Source organism: Vipera ursinii, assembly GCF_947247035.1.
Source record: "Vipera ursinii genome assembly, chromosome: 9".
NCBI classification, from domain to species: Eukaryota; Metazoa; Chordata; class Lepidosauria; order Squamata; family Viperidae; genus Vipera; species Vipera ursinii.
This window is the reverse complement of record NC_139523.1, coordinates 12,170,111-12,186,791: the sequence shown is the minus strand read 5'-3', so window position 1 is coordinate 12,186,791 and position 16,681 is coordinate 12,170,111. Positions and strand designations below refer to the sequence as shown.

The window sequence follows — 16,681 nt, the reverse complement described above, 5'->3', positions numbered from 1 at the left end:
GAATGCGCCGCTTTTGATGAAGATGGAGATTTACTCCCTCCCCCTTCCAATGTTTGGAGGCTGCTCCCAGAATATAGAAAAATGAGGCGCACACACCCAATACCTGTGTTATTTCACTGCTTGTTTCATAGAGCAGCGTTTCCCAACCTTAGGAACTTGAAGATGCGTGGACTTCAACTCCCAGAATTCCCCAGCCAGCTATGCTGGCTGGGGAATTCTGGGAGTTAAAGTCCACGCATCTTCAAGTTCCTAAGGTTGGGAAACGCTGTCATAGAGCACGGTATGCTGTACAGGTAGTCCTCGAATTACAACCATTAAGTTTAGCGAGGGTTCAAAGTTACAATGGCACTGAAAAAAAATTACTTTTGACCCTTTTTCACACTTACGACCGTTGCAGCGTCCCCATGGTGATCTGATCAAAATTCGGACGCTTGGCAACTGGCTCATATTTATGACGGTTGCAGTGTCTCGGTGTCTGTCATGTGATCATCTTTTGTGATCTCCTAACAAGCAAATAGGGAAGCCAGATTCACTTAACAACCGTGTTACTATCTTAACTGCAGTGATTCACTTAACAACTGTGGCAAGAAAGGTGGTAAAATGGGGCAAAACTCACCTAACTGTCACTTAGCAAGAGCAATTGTGGGCTCAATTGTGGTTGTAAGTCGAGGACTAGCTGTACATAACATGCTTGTCTTATTTTGGCTGCTTCTTTTATCTTGCACTGTGAGAATTGTAGCTTACTGAATAAACTTCAGGATTTGGCATGAAGGGCAGCTACAATATGGTGCTCTGGAATTTTAAGGTATTTTGTGTTCATATGCTATATAATTTGTCATTTAGTATTCAGGCTTTTTAAACACTACTCCCAACAATTTCCAATATGAATGTATTTTGAGTTGTCACATTATTGTATAAGGCAGTATTGAAAACAAGCTTTTTGTTTGTTAAAATTATCACTGCACTTTAAAAAAGAAAAAAAGCAGAGGCTGGACAACAATTTGTCAGGATTGCTTTATTTAAATTCTGTAGTGAGTAGAGATTGAATTTAAGTGTACTCTTCCAATTCTATGTCATTTTTGTCTCTGACAAAAAGTTGGAACAAGATAGCTGTTTTTATGTATTTTATATGCTGTAGCTGATATATACAGTAAAAGCAGCAACTGCAGTGATTATCCATATACAAAGTCAAACTGTGGTAGCTTTTCATGAATACTGAAATACCAATTTACCTCATCTTTCTGTTTAGGAATATTCAAGACTGTTTCGGTTAAACATTAAAGCAATAAAAGTAATAAAAGAAATGATAATCACTGAACATAATAAACAGTATTTCACAGTCTGGTTCTCCCATAGAGTTTATAAAACATTTAGCTTAACAGATCAACAACTTGCTGGAAAGGAGATTAATTACTTCTTCACAAAATACTGGGAAAATCACTGAAAGGAGTGGAGTCAGCTACTTTGGGCATGGAATTCCATAGCAAAGCTACATAGCATGCTATTCCCCCGATTTCTATTAAACATAAAAAGGTAAAGGTAAAGGTTGCCCCGCACATGCGTGCTAGTCGTTTCCGACTCTAGGGGCCGGTGCTCATCTCCATTTCAAAGCCGAAGAGCCAGCGCTTTTCTGAGGACGTCTCCGTGGTCATGTGGCCGGCATGACTAGACGCCAAAGGCGCACGGAACGCTGTTACCTTCCCACCGGAGTGGTCCCTATTTTTCTACTTGCATTTTTACGTGCTTTCGAACTGCTAGGTTGGCAGAAGCCGGGACGAGTAACAGGCGCTCACTCTGCTACGCGGCACTCGGGATTCGACCCGCCAAACTGCCGACCTTCTGATCGACAAGCTCAGCGTCCTAACCCACTGAGCCACCACATCCCTTCCTATTAAACATACAGTACTTCAAATGTTGGCAGGGCAGAAAAGAGAACCTCTGTGCTTGATCTTAGTGAGCAGGCAGCCCCAGATAGAAAGATACAGTCTCATGTTTTTTAGAAATGTAAAGTTAAGGTGGATTCTAAATCTGTTCTCAGGCTCCTGCAAAAGTTTCATGTGCTCACTGAGAAGATCTACAGTAGCATTAGCTACTGTTTCAGGCTGGCTCAGATGTATAAATAGCTTTCAAATGCAATCTCATGTACTACAGCACATTGAGCTTGATATTGATTTTGACTACAGTGTGCGTTTACATATCCAGTTTATATCTGCTCTATTTTTTATTTTTTAAATGTGGCTTTCACATCACAGGCTGTTCTGGTCAAAAGCACAGCATATCAACATCCCCAAGACTAAAATGATAAAATTTAGAATTGTGACAGAAGAAAGGTAGAAAAGATTGGAACATACCAAATTGAAAAAGAAATCTGTGCTGCAAGGACAGGAACCAGATTTAACTTGATCTGAAAATTTATACCTGAAATCTTGTCAGATAAGGCAAGAAGAGTCTATAAATCTCAGTTGTCCTAAATTGATTTCTAAGAACCAATGGAACTAGAGTAGACCCACAAAGGGGAAAAAAAGAACTTTAGATAATGATATGGGTAGTCTTCAACTTAAAACCATTTGTTTAGCAACTGTTCAAAGTTAAAATGGCTCTGAAAAAAGTGAACGACAACCAGTCCTCGCACTTAGAATTGTTGCAGCATCCCCAGGGTCACGTGGTCAAAATTCAGGCACTTGGCAACTAGCATGTATTTAAGACAATTACAGCATCCTGGGGTCACATGATTGTAATCTATGACCGTCCCAGCTGGCTCCCTACAAACATAGTCAATGCCAGAAGCTGGATTTGCTTAAATTGCATGATTTGCTTCAGAACTGCAGTGATCTGTTTAACAACCATGGTAAAAATTGGCCATGACTCATTTAACAACTGCCTTGCTTAGCAACCAAAATTCTGGTCCCAATTGTGGTTGTAAGTTGAGGATCACCTGTACCAAGCTCTAGCCTCCAGAGACTAAAGCCAATTTCTGCTACAGTGTCAAGATACGAATTCAGATTTTTGCTACCGTATCAAATAGCATCATCACACTGAAAAGGGAGATTGTCAGCAACTTGTGGAAAACCCACATTTTGCAGAAGTATACTTTTTAGAGGGTTAGGGTTTTATTTTAAAGCAGCCCTGGGTAGAAGGTTACAGAATGGCTCTTGGGAGAGAAGAAAATACAGAAAAGCAGGGGAGGGGGTTTCTGGAATGAAATAAGATTGCTTTGAGGAAGGATATTTTTGACTGCAACATCGCATGTCAGTATTCTACACTGCATTATATTTTTGCTACTTTCACTGGTTGAACTTACTGCCACTTTCAGACATCAACCCTGCACCTTTGTTAGCAGCAAATGTTACCAAGTTTACAGAAGACAGGATCTTTGAAAGATTTGCAGTCTGTTCAGCCCATATATTTATATAGATTCAAAATGGTTTATGTCCAAGGAAAGAAATTACAGTGAAGGACCAACCCCAGCAACCAGTAGGAAAGTACGTATCCCAAAATACATTTTGTGAGGAACCTGCTCTGCTTCCATTTGCCCAGAAGCATCAGCACAGGGTTTTCATGCCTACTGCAGTTACAAAAGACATTATCCACTGAGGGCTTCTTAGCAAGAGGATCTCCATGCTTGGATGGGGAACCTCCATCCTGCAGCAAAGGTTCATTGGCATAGAGCAGATGAGCAGAGAACCAATAAAGGACTGGAGAAGAAGAACCCACAAATCTGGTAAGGACCTATTAAAGGAAGATAAAGGAAGAGACTTACTTCCATATCCATGTGCTCAAGAAAATTCAAAATAATTCTATGGCGCACACCTTCATTCCAACTACCAAGTGCTTCATAAAACATATAAAGCAGATGGACGCAAAGGCAAAACTTGCTAGCAGGTTTTGCTGTAATAAGATTTCCGTTATATTTAACCATTTCTTTTGTGTTTATCAATTATTCCAATTGCTTGGTCAATTTCAGCTACAGCAGGGGTCTTCAAACTTGGCCCTTTTATGACTTGTGGACTTCAACTCCCAGAATTCTTCAGCCAGCATGCCTGGCTGAGGAATTCTGGGAGTTGAAGTCCACAAGTCATAAAAGGACCAAGTTTGAAGACCCCTGAGCTACAGTTTCTAACCCTACTCACAGCAGTGTACCTAGAACCGTTTTAACCAGCTATTCTCCAAGTCAGCTTCTTAATCTCTGATATTAGCCTACCTTCAGAAACTGAAGTTGAGAATTAGTGAAGTATCATGCATGTAACATTATTTGAATGGTTCAAAAAAAAAGTAACATGAACCATTCTTATTAGAGTAACTGAAAACGATTATGATTTAATGGGATTAATTTTGGACTACTAAACATATTCAACCATATATGAGTACTTTATCCAGAATTACGTGATGAAGGTGGCTAAGGATACCACAGAGCATGCCTACATTTTGGAATCTGAATTTGGCCTGGCATTTCAAGACTGTGGCTTTTAGCCCAAAAAGATTGCTCGCTTTTGATATGTACCAATGCTAATTAATTAAACAACAATGCTCATATAAAATGGAGTAAATACTTGCCTTGTTCAGTTATTCTGAAAATAAATACACTATGCATGTGAAAGAAAGTAACTGCTATAAGAAGCAGCATACATATAACATGGAGAAGTATCCAGATAATATGATGGCATTAGCAGAAAGATAAACTCCAGGTTAAATATGCAGAGTAATATCTGATGATTAAGAAATAACCTATTGTTAAAACCAAACCAGCCAACCCAGAAATTACCTATTATTTGCTTATAAAATTTGGTGTATTGTTTAAATCAAATCCCAGGACAGCTACAACCCAGCTTGTTGCCTTCGGATAACACTTTCCAAATTGACTAAGAACTGCACATTGCAATGGATGATATGTTACACAATACACCGCTGTATATATGAACTAGAAGCTAGGTAGCATACTTACAGATGAATGCATTTATTATGGGAAAAGCTGTAGTGAAACAATCAGTTTCCTCAGATGCACAAATGTTTACGCTACCATAGACTATTTAACATGCCTTGATTCTGTTGAGTTATGTCAGAACTGATTAATATGGCTCCTTCTAGGAACTTGCCCCTCCATCAATCAAACACTGCGATCCGCATCATGCAAACTTTAGTGGTCCTGACTGAGTGTAAGTAGGAACGCTGGCTGCATACTGAAGGCCAAAAGTGGTTGATGAACTGTCCTCCTGATCCCACATCTTACCATCTAGGCCATGCTCTGAATGTCCGATCATCTCAGGAGACTACCAGAAATCTTCCTACTTTGTTTTCGCGCGTATGCACAAAGTCCTTAATACATGTATGAAATAATTATCAAATGTAATCTACAGCTGGACAGCCCTATAGTTCCTTGATATTCTGCTAAACACAAAAAAGGTGCCATTAAACATCCAATTTCAACATCATGGTAGAAATAAATACATCTGCTCAGGAGTTATACCGCTACCCGCTACTTGATCAGTATTAAATATTTAGCAAGACTCACCTGGACGTGCATGAAAAAGGTCCCAAACACCAACAGAACTGCTGCATGGACCACGTAGACTAATACTCCAGGAGAAAAAAACCCTCCTGCTGGCTTGTGCAAGTCATGATCTTGCGTGCCTACACTCTTCCTTCTCGCCATGCCAAGGGTTAGACAGTGCCAGGGGTTGGCAGTGACGTACTGCCAGACTGCCCAAGAGCCCATCACCATAACAGGAGAAGCTAGTAGAAAGTTTGGGATCTGTTTGAGTTCAAAGTATCGGAGGAAGCCGACGTTCCAGTAGGTGTCTTGTATATAGGTGTAGAGGACAGGAAAGTTCCAGGAGCACCACGGGGGCTTCCCACCATCTGAAGCTGCTACACGATAGCCCTTGGATTCAGCCAACTGCAACCATGGCTTTGGAATAGTGTACCCTAGGCCAATATTGGGATGGCAGAACTTAAGGTAGGTGTAGTACTGAAACAAAGCAAAAGGTAGGGCCACCGAGGCAGACATAAGCACCAAAGCAGCAGCCAGTTTTAGAAATTGGCCTTTCTTCTGCAACCCGTTTTCACTTGCTTGAAATCTGAAAGCAAACAGTTTTGTCTGGGAATAAATGAGAAATCCCGCATTAATCAGCCCGTTGGAACGTACTCCGCTGGCTAACGAAAAGAGAAGGAGGCTAACCCAGCAATGCCCTTTCTCGAGCCACCACAAGGCAGCAAATACTAGGAAGGCAAACATGCTTTCTGAGTAAGCCGCTGCCATGAAGACATTTGCTGGCGTGAGGCAGAAGAGGATGGCCGACAGAAAAGCTCTTCTTCGGCACTGTAGGACTGCACAGCTGAGCTCATACAGACTCCAAGAGGCTAAAGCAGAAAAAGCAGCGTTGAGAAGAACTGCAGACAGGAGCAGACAGCTCCGGAAACAGAGAAAGCCTTGGAAGGGCCAGAAGATAAAGCCCGCTACCACTTTTAGGGTCAGGGGGAAAAGGGGAAAGAAGGCACAGTTGTGCTCGTATACATAGCCGTGCTCAGCTATGAACAAGAAGTGCTCTGCATCCCAGCGGGAGAGGCCGCCCAGGAACCGTTCCGACAGCTGGTCCCAGAACCCGGGTTTACAGAGGCGGGAAGGAGAGAAGGCGTCTGCGGCATGATCGGGAATCAGGAGATTGAAAAGAGCCTGGGTGGGGAAAAAAAACAACAACAGCAGCAGAAGATGGCAACTCAGCAAAGAAGGCATGAAAAGATCTCTCTCATGCCACCATATTCTTTTCAAACCATTGAAGGGCAGAGGTGTTCATAGTCATAAAAAGAAATAAACAGAGATGTATATTGCACCTACTGGAAAAGGACAGCTGTGCTGCCATTTTATACTTTCATACGTTAGATCGAATTGCATTCAGACCCTACTGGATTGAAATAAGGAAGGGATGTCAACAAAGTCAAACAGGCAGTCCTCAACTTACAACCGTTCGTTTAGTGACAGTTCAAAGCTACAGCAATAATGAAAAAAGGTGACCTATGACCGATTCTCTCACTTAGGAGCATCGCAGCAGCCTACAATCATGCATTCAAAACTCAGGTGGTTGGCAACTGGCATGTATTTGTGACAGTTGCAGCATTCCAGGGTCATGGGATTGTCATGTGCCACCTTGCCAGCCAGTTTCTGACAAGCAAAGTCAATGGGGGGAAGCTGGACTTGCTTAACCACCATCTGATTCACTTAACAACCTCCTAATTCACCTAACAACTTCGGCAATAAAGGTTGTACATTTGGGGATGACTCACATAACCACCTTGCTTAGCAATGGAAACGCTGGTCCCAATTATGGTCATAAGTCAAGGACAACCTTGATTGGTATTGTATATGGAGGGTATTGTATATGAAGGGATTACTAAAACAATATCTTATGAAAACGAGACTGCTTAAATGTGCTTGCTCATCATTTGAGCAATTTTCAGCCGAATGTGTTAATATTCGCACTCCGGCATGTGCACTTGTACAGTAAGTAGTAAGTTTCTATTTCTCACAGTGGGAAGTTTATTGTGAAATCAACCGCTAGGTTTATGCATAATTCATCTCCTGAGTCATAGCCATCAAGCATCATCCAAATTAGACCTCAATATGCCTTATCCTCAGGTAAAGCAGACAAAGGGAAATGCTTCTTGCCTTCTCTTCCACAAAAGAAGTATGGAATTCACTGCAAGATGATGCAGTGATGGCTGCTGACTTAGGTGACTCTAAGAATGAACAGTGAATATCGAAAGGAGGAGCAGAATGTGGGCGGATCTTTATACTTTTGTTAAGAGTTATATCCCACCTCAAAATTTCCGCCCCAACAACCATGTGAGGCAGGTTGGGTTGACAGAGAGAGAGGGGGTCAAAGTCACCAGTTCAGCTTCTGCAGCTGAAGCTAGAACTGAATCTGATCTCCTAGTTCAGGGATAGGCAACCTTGGCTCTTTTATGACTCGTGGACTTCAACTCCCAGAATTCCTGAGCCAGCCATGCTGGCTCAGGAATTCTGGGAGTTGAAGTCCACGAGTCATAAAAGAGCCAAGGTTGCCTACCCCTGTCCTAGTTCAACTCATTAACTGCTACGCTATACAGATAGTCCTCACTTAATAATCAGTTGCTTAGCAACCATTCGAAATTATGATGGATTCCCCCCCAAAAAAGATACTTATGACAAGGTTCTGGAATTCTGATAGCTTAAACCCTCTAGACTTGCAGTCACATGACCTGCATTTCAGACACTTGGCAACCAGTTCACTTTTACGGCCAGTTGCAGTTGCAGTCCCACACACAGGATTACAATTGACATTTGGTGTGTTTTTTGCCATTTTCCAAGTCTTTTCCAGAAAAAAAACCCATTATAGAAATGGACGGACTCTACAACTGCCACAAAAATTATCATAAAATCAGGTCAGCCTCATAAGAGTGCCTTGATTTACAACCATCATGACTTACTGGCTCTATTATGGTGTTAAGTTGAGAACTATCTGTACTAGCTTTTAATAGGATGGTTCTTCCTAGATTAGCCAATGTGGCTAATCTAAATATTATAGTCATGGCCCCTTTTAATTTACAAGATGCAGAGTCTTTTCTCAATTTTTTTAAGCAGAATCTAAAGAACATCCTTATCTGTGGATGGACAGATAAAATTACAATGATATTACTACTTACTATGTAATTATAGTTTTATAACTGATTTCTATGAATTATTTGGGGACTTGCCTGAAGCAGAACTGTAATAATTCTGCAAAATATTGCAAAGGAAACCACCTCTTGACAACGTGTGTCTCTACAATTCCTTAGTGGCATCCTGGCCTTGAAGCCTGCTCATCAGATCACTGTAAACATCCACGTAGGGAATTTCAGTAAGAAATGTTGGAAGCCTGAAACAAGAAAATACATTAAATGATACAAAGGCTATAATTTATTGCCACTTTTACAAATTTGGCTATTGGACATTTGTGTCTGGTATTTCATTTTGGCTGCAGTGCAGAGTTTAGTCTTTGTGTGAAGCACGACTTTATTGTTGCAGACTTTGGGCTGATCCTCCTGGCGATTTGAGTTTGAGAAGCCCGATCATGGTTGGTATATTTCTTCAGAGAACTGCATAAACACTCATTTACAAAATATTAAGGAAAGACCTCTTTTGTACCTTAAGTACAAGCAAGCATTTCTCAAAAGCTGATTAGATAACCTTTCCTTTAAAAGAAAAATAAAAGAAAACCTTATGCAAAACTAAGCCAGGCTAATACGTTCCTTATTTTTAGCCACTTAATTGATTTTAAGGATAAACTTTCCTAATTATCAGGAGCTAAGTGGGGGAAAAAAATCCTTTAAAATGGAATGATTAAATGGTTTGAAATTCCCTGCATTTTAAACCGGCTACCACCAGAGGGAAGCAAACGCTTACTGTATTCATAGTTCTCCATACAGTACAGTATATCAGAGTTCCTCAGTCTTGGCAAGTTGGAAGATGTGAAGATTTCAAATCCCAGAATTCCCCACCTAGCTGGGTGAGCATAAGGAATCCTGGAAGTCCACACATCTTCAAGCTGCTAAGGCTGAGAAACACTGAGGTATACTGAGGTATACTGTTGTGCTATATGCTATAGCACAAAATTTCCAGCTACAAAGAGAAGCTTCTTCATTTATGCAGTTTCTTACTCTTTTGCATTCTTGACATTCTGTTTGATTGGATTTTAGGCACTGGATAAAAAAAAAAAAGCTCTGTTTTTCTATGTTTCGTGGTCTTGTGATTATACTACTGTTTTTAAATGCTATTAGTTAGGATTGTGTTGTTTAATCATTTATATTACCGTTATCTATGATGATGAAAATATTTATTTATTTATTTTATTAGATTTATATACCGCCCTTTCCCGAAGGACTCAGGGCGGTTTACAGGGTATTTTAAAATCAAACCAATACAAAATACAAAAGTTAAAAGACAATTAAAAAGATTAAATTATCCCTGAAAATAAAAACCCCAGTTAAAAATTCTCAGCCTGGGCCGGAAAGCTCGAAGAGCCAGGTCTTCAGGTCCTGGCGGAATGAACGAAGGTCAGGGGCAGTCCTAAGCTCCACGGGCAGCTGGTTCCAGAGGGCAGGCACACCCACAGAGAAGGCCCTCTCCCTGGGTGTTATCCGCCGGCAAATATTGAAAATCAGGATTAAAATATTTAAAATAAGTACAGAATAGGAGGGAGTAAAACCAAACCACGTTGTTAGCTTTCAAAATTCAAACATGTTTAATGAGATTTTCCTTGATTGACTTTGATAATCTATCATCTATTCAGAAATTAGTCTTAATTAAGTTAGTAATTAAGTTAGTAATTTCTGGTAGATGTTTAAGCTCAGAAAAATCATATACAACAATGTAACTTTTAAGACTCTAGGGGGGTAGGCAATTCTAGGAGTTGAAGTCCATGAGTCATAAAAGAGCCAAGGTTGCCTACAGTTTTTTTCAGATCTGCAATTTTTTTTCTTACATCATTTAAGCAAATATTGCCCTCTCCCTCAGAACTTGGGATAAATGGCTTTCATTCTTATATATTTAATCTATCAGTGGCAATAAGACTATCCAGCCATATAATTGCTCTGAAGTATCTGGAGAAGTTTGCCATTATGGCCACAAAGCTGTACTTCCATGTAAAGCCTCAAAAACTTCTGTTAGGCTGATTATCCACAACTAAGGCAAGAAAGAAACTACTGTCAGAATGAGGAATACTTTAAATTCATAACCATATGAATAAAGATGCTTACTTTAAACATAGAACAGAGACCGGTGAATTGGTTTGCCCAGGTTAAACTTGACAAATCTAGCTGGACCAAAAACAGATCCACACAAACAAATCTACTTCTTCTCTGTCATATATAGTTAGAGGCTTCTTCCTGATTTAATCTACCATGTATACAGACATATACATGCTTTTATTATTTAACAAAAATAATTTAAATTATGAGAATGACTTATCTAGCTCATTTGAAACCAAGGCAGGAGCTTGCCAACAAGTCTAGGCACAGCTTCCTAAAATGGTTCCCAATACTGTACACTATAAAGTTCATACACTTCATTTCCGATGTTCTGCATTCATATATAGAAATGTGAAAACAAAGAGATTGTATATATGAAAACTAAACCTGAGGACAATATATCTGTGTAATCTATATCAAAACAGAAAAATACCTTCAGAACTGACCGAAGAATAAACAATCCCAGCCGCCAAATAGTTAAGTTGTTTGCATGGATTTAACCATTACCATCTATTGTCATTTTATCCCTCATCATACATAATCTTTATCCAAGCAAAGCTGACTTCAGGTTTCTGTAAACAGAAAATGGTAATGCTAAGAAAATGATAGTAAGCCAAATACTGTACTTAAAGATCTGTGTACATTATAAAAAAGCAAGATTTGGGGCTCATTACAATATGTAAGCACAGTCTATAACAGTGTTTTTCAACCCTGACAATCTTAAAACATTTAAAATTTGAGACTGGTCTATATATGCTCTGACATTCATTTCCTTCATCTATATCTACAAATTTCCTTCATCCTGAGTTCCTCTTGGCTTCCTTACTGTGCGTCCCCCACTTCTCTCTCCCCCTCCTCATAGGTTGCCCCTTAAATAGTGCAATTAGCTGTTCTGCAGTCCTTCCAAGAAAGGCAATTCTCCAGCAAAGAACTTCAATTTGATATTAGCTTTTTTACCAGTAAGGATGAAGATCGTTCATTTAGGAATGGTAAAAAAAACCCCACTGAACTATCACATTTTTGTTTCTGGGATGCAATCTGAAAAACATGAAAATAAATTTGGCATTTTCAAAAAGAAACGACTGCTTGAAAACACATTTTAAAAGATTACATGGGATTAGACTGCCTCTGACTCACTTCACGTGCTAAGCAGCTCAGATCATATTTTATGCTTGATTTCATATTATCCAAGTCATTAGTACAAACTCTAATGCTGGATTTACAATATAGTAAAAGAGGTGCTACAAAATAAATAAGGCTATTCATTTCTGATTTAACCCTTTTCTTATTATCAAATCACACATTGTAAGATCTGAATAGAAATTAAAGCATTTTTGTAATCTCTCTAGGAAAATACTGGCATTCAACAACATGGTTCAACAAAAGCAAGCCAATTGTTTTTCTGCATTTTTTAAAAAAAGGAATTATCTTTTTCTGGATTAATATGCCAGAAAATCATTTATTATTTATTCAGTTTGTAAGATGCCTAAATCATCATAACAATTCTAGAGCAGGGGTCCCCAACCCACAGTCCGTGGAGCAGCACCAGTCTGCAGCATGCCAGCAACCAGGCCATGCAAACAAGCAAGGCCTCATTGCGGGATGCAGGCAGCATGCGAGACCACGCCATCTCCGATCCACAGAAAAAACTCTCTCCACGGAATCAGTCCCTGCTGCCCAAAAGGATGGGGGCCGATGTTCCAGGCAACATGTAATGATGTTGTTGTTAGTTGCGAAGTCGTGTCCGACCCATTGCGACCCCATGGACAACGTTCCTCCAGGCCTTCCTGTCCTCTACCATCAAGGCAAATGAGAAAACAGTAATCATAACAACTTTGGGACTCTACAAAGATAAATAAAATCCATCCATCAATCACAAAAGCAGAATCACAAATCACTCTCCCCAAGGACCGCACTGCTTTACACTTTTAATAATTTATTCAGGAAAATTGCTCAACAAGTGAAAAAAGCCACTATCATTACATAGGGAATATTATGTTAAAAGCTTCACAAAAAGCTGAATAATTGTAGAAGCCACCCCAGAGTCTAAACTGCATCATGCAGTCATTTATGTATGCCAATATTTGATTTTAAAATATGAAGCAAGAACAAAAGCAGAAATGATTATCTCCCTAGTACTTGACCTTGGATCACGTTTTAATCTTCCTTTCACACTTCAGTGCAGCCACTTGCATACATATAGGAAACTGTAACTACTGCATACATTGAATCAGCTGTGAAAAGTGGTGCAGATCAATTCCAATTTTAAAAGGGGACAATTCTACAAACACTTATAAATAAGTACGTTAGCTGCAGTTTCTTATTTCTAGCAAGCTTGTACTGTATTAAAGGTAAAGGTAAAGGTTCCCCCGCACATGCGTGCTAGTCGTTTCCGACCTTAGGGGCCGGTGCTCATCTCCGTTTCAAAGCCAAAGAGCCAGCGCTTGTCCGAGGACGTCTCCGTGGTCATGTGGACGGCATGACTAGACGCCAAAGGCGCACGGAACGCTGTTACCTTCCCACCGTAGTGGTCCCTATTTTTCTACTTGCATTTTTACGTGCTTTCGAACTGCTAGGTTGGCAGAAGCTGGGACGAGTAACAGGTGCTCACTCTGTTACGCGGCACTCGGGATTCGACCCGCCAAACTGCCGACCTTCTGATCGACAAGCTCAGCGTTAGTTGCTGATTTTAGCAGGTAAGGCCAAAGTAGACTATCTAGTGTAGGAACAAGTAACCATAAAACATGCCACAGCAGTTTGCATATAAAAGTTCCCATTCTATCTAAGCATTCCTTGTTTTTTAAAAAAAAAAAGCAGATCAAGCCACTTTTCCTGAGATTTTGCACTATTATATGAACGAAGGTTTTGATGTAAAAGGAAAGGGTTTTTATACTAAGTCAGTTTGTCTACCTATCTTACCAATCATCTTTTCCCACTAGCAATAAGGACCTAAGAAAGTAGTGTTTTCTATCATCAGATATTTACAAAATGCAAGTTACATCCTCTTTCATTAAATTCATCCCTCTTTTCCTCATGTATAGCAATTACTTAGCTCCACCTTTTCTCTAACAGAAATGCATGTGAATCTACAATGGTCATATTTTCTTGCCAAAAAAAGGACAAAAAAGTGGGGGCAGGTTTGAATCTGAAAGAGGTTCATAAGGATATAAAACTAATTGTTTGTATTTATAATTTTGCTTTGCAAAGAAAAATTCAGTGTCAAACTTTACAAGAACATATTCTATTAAAAATATCAATTTACTTTGACAATTCAATTTCTGTGTTTTTCACAAGAAAGACTGTGCATGGTGGTATTTTTTGTAGGGCAAGAGTTAAATAAAGGACAAAAGTGATTTTTTGAAAAATAAATAAACCTAAAGGACAGCTTTCTGAACCAAAGGGCTGTTCCTTATAATAAAGGATATATGGTCACCGCGTGCACCTCCCATGTATATCTTATTAACCCAACAAGCCCTGTATGTTGACTCAAAACGAGGTAGATTTATTCGTTTCCAAAATACACACAAAACTACCTCGCTACCTAGTCCAGTGGGTAGTGAACACTAGCCCTTAGCATGAGAGTGTCACGCAAACTCAGCAAAACAATTCACCACGTTGAATTATATCTCTGAGCAGGTAGCTCAGCCTAGGTGGGCCCTGCGGCTGTCTGAGCGACCTTCCCTGAGCCTGAAAGGCTCAGTCCCAGACGAATCGAGGACTCCGCCTCTTCCATCACCCCCAAACGCTTGGGAAGAGTGGGAAAGCAGGAGCAGCTTCTACTCCTTCCCCAGACCAGACTAGAGGGTAGAAGGGGCCAAAGGGAGGCAACGGGTGTGGGGAGGGGAGACCTGGAAAGGGAGGGGCGGATAGGACTTATAGCAGGGGTCTTCAAACTTGGCCCTTTTATGACTTGTGGACTTCAACTCCCAGAATTCCTCAGCCAGCTTTGCCAAGTTTGAAGACCCCTGACTTATAGCTACAGTTAAGAAGGGAGCCCATAGGATAGACCAGGGGTAGGCAACCTCGGCTCTTTTATGACTCATGGACTTCAACTCCCAGAATTCCTGAGTCCCAGAATTCCTGAGTCATAGTGAGCATAGCTGACTCAGGAATTCTGGGAGTTGAAGTCCACGAGTCATAAAAGAGCCGAGGTTGCCTACCCCTGGGATAGACCATAGCCAATAGGAGGTGCCCATGCGGAGCGGGGCTTCTGCGACCAGACCGTCCTGCAGGGCGGTGGCGCCCCCGCCTCACACTGGACTTCAGCCGCCCAACTCGCTCCCCGCACACTCACAGATCCCATTCTTCCTACTTCCGCGTTTCCGGAAAAGCACGTGGATCTTGACGCCTGCGCAGTAACGGAAGATAGCCGCCCTTCCGGCGTTAAAACGCAGAATCATCGATAATAGGAGAGAGAGAGGGGCAAAAGACGAGTTTCACCATAGAGTTCGAGAGTTCGAGAGAGAGAGACTTCCGAGTAGAATAATGTTCGAATATAATTTCTTTTTCTCAGAACTAGAGGAAGAGAGATTAAAAACACGTGCCAGAAGTCAATTGTTCGACTTCAGTTGACTCATGGACCTTTTAAATCGCCATAAAACTTTCTGAGGTTTTGTAAACCAATGGCTTGCAGCTGATAAAGACGTTAAAGCCCGATTAGGCGCGAGTCTTCCCAGTAAGGATACAAGAAAAGAGTCTGTCTAACCTGCGGTTACCCTTATAGTGCATTTTCTAATAGTTGCTTGCCCTGAGGGAAGACACAGTGCGGAAGGCACTGAATTTGTTTGCGGGGTAATAAACCGCCGCCGTTCAAGGAATAGGCTTGCATAGGCATGTGAAGCAAGAGACGCCATATTTGTTAAGGGAGTCGGGACCGACGTTGCAAAGCCCTTTCTGCCGTAGGACAGAGTGAAGTGGCTGCAGGTTTCCTCCCGCGGGTTTAAATACTGCAAGGGAATTGCGAAGCAGGCACGCGTGACTTTCTTCACTGGCAAATTCAATACAGAAAGGGTTTATTGGATTAAAAAAAAACCAACCGAAAATCCACTTCTAAGGCCCAGCTTTTGTATGGAATGATAGCACTGGAGCCTTACTTTCATTGGTTTCTATTATAGTTCTCAGAATTCCTTACTATTTGCTATGTGGTCCAAAACAACTAGAGATGAGCAAACATTAAATCCTGCTTTAAGCTGCCATAAGAGGAGAGCATTGATCCTGTTTTTAATTGTGAGCTCTCAAAGGTGATACTAAGGAAAGTAGAGAGGCTTCTTTCCACCACTAAACTGAATAACAAAGTTGGAGGAGGTAATCTAGTCCAGCCCAGTTCAGGCAAGAAAACTTGTACCATTTCAGATAAATGGTTGTCTGATCTAAAAACTTCTTACAGTGCAGTTTTATTTGACAAGCAATTCTCTGTTTCTTTGGAGCATTTTAACTACAGTAGGACTACAGTGCTACCTTCTTGGTATTTGAAGTAAATTTTAGGTCCACAAATTCCATTCCTAACTATTGCTTTGGTTGACTGTCCAACTCCAAGTCACGAATACCAAGAAACCAATACACATATTCATAATATTCCTAAAGATAATATTCCCCCAAATCTTTTCAAACTAAAACTTTTTAAAAAGCTGAATTGACTTTCCTCTGAGTGTGAGAACTGCTGAACATGTTCATGTATAAAACATGGCATTCACATTTGGGAATCAAATCTATGCTTGTAACAGTTTTACCTGCACAAAAATCTTTTTGTAAAAACAAAAACAGATATGACATATTTAAGTTCATTCACATAGTACTAAGCCATAGTTGAATGTTCATCGTATTTGTCCATAAATAATGGCAAAAGTTTTTCCTAAGCTAAATATGCAAAATAACTAACCAACAACTTTGTGGTTTTACGTTGTTTCTCAATCTTAGCAATTTT

At 40.4% G+C, this 16,681-nt stretch overlaps 1 protein-coding gene across 1 annotated transcript; it reads right to left on the bottom strand.

Moving 5' to 3' along the window:
* Nucleotides 1-1,000: 1,000 nt before the first annotated feature.
* PIGV (phosphatidylinositol glycan anchor biosynthesis class V) lies at nucleotides 1,001-15,068 on the bottom strand. Its single transcript, XM_083369053.1, has 6 exons — nucleotides 15,053-15,068; nucleotides 11,716-11,796; nucleotides 11,192-11,330; nucleotides 8,728-8,888; nucleotides 5,510-6,670; nucleotides 1,001-3,729 (listed from the first exon to the last, which is right to left on the bottom strand). Exons 4-6 carry the CDS (start codon nucleotides 8,812-8,814, stop codon nucleotides 3,427-3,429), a joined length of 1,551 nt encoding a protein of 516 aa, XP_083225179.1. The 5' UTR covers nucleotides 8,815-8,888; nucleotides 11,192-11,330; nucleotides 11,716-11,796; nucleotides 15,053-15,068; the 3' UTR covers nucleotides 1,001-3,426.
* Between the last annotated feature and the right edge of the window lie 1,613 nt (nucleotides 15,069-16,681).

Excerpts from the sequence above, each read along its gene's own strand:
- PIGV (XM_083369053.1), bottom strand. The coding sequence starts at position 8,814 with ATGCCACTAAGGAATTGTAGAGACACACGTTGTCAAGAGGTGGTTTCC. Across the intron at positions 6,671-8,727 it reads TTATTACAGTTCTGCTTCAG|GCTCTTTTCAATCTCCTGAT; the intron begins GCAAGTCCCCAA and ends TTCCCCACCCAG. Across the intron at positions 3,730-5,509 it reads CCTTTTTCATGCACGTCCAG|GTCCTTACCAGATTTGTGGG; the intron begins GTGAGTCTTGCT and ends TTCCTTTAATAG.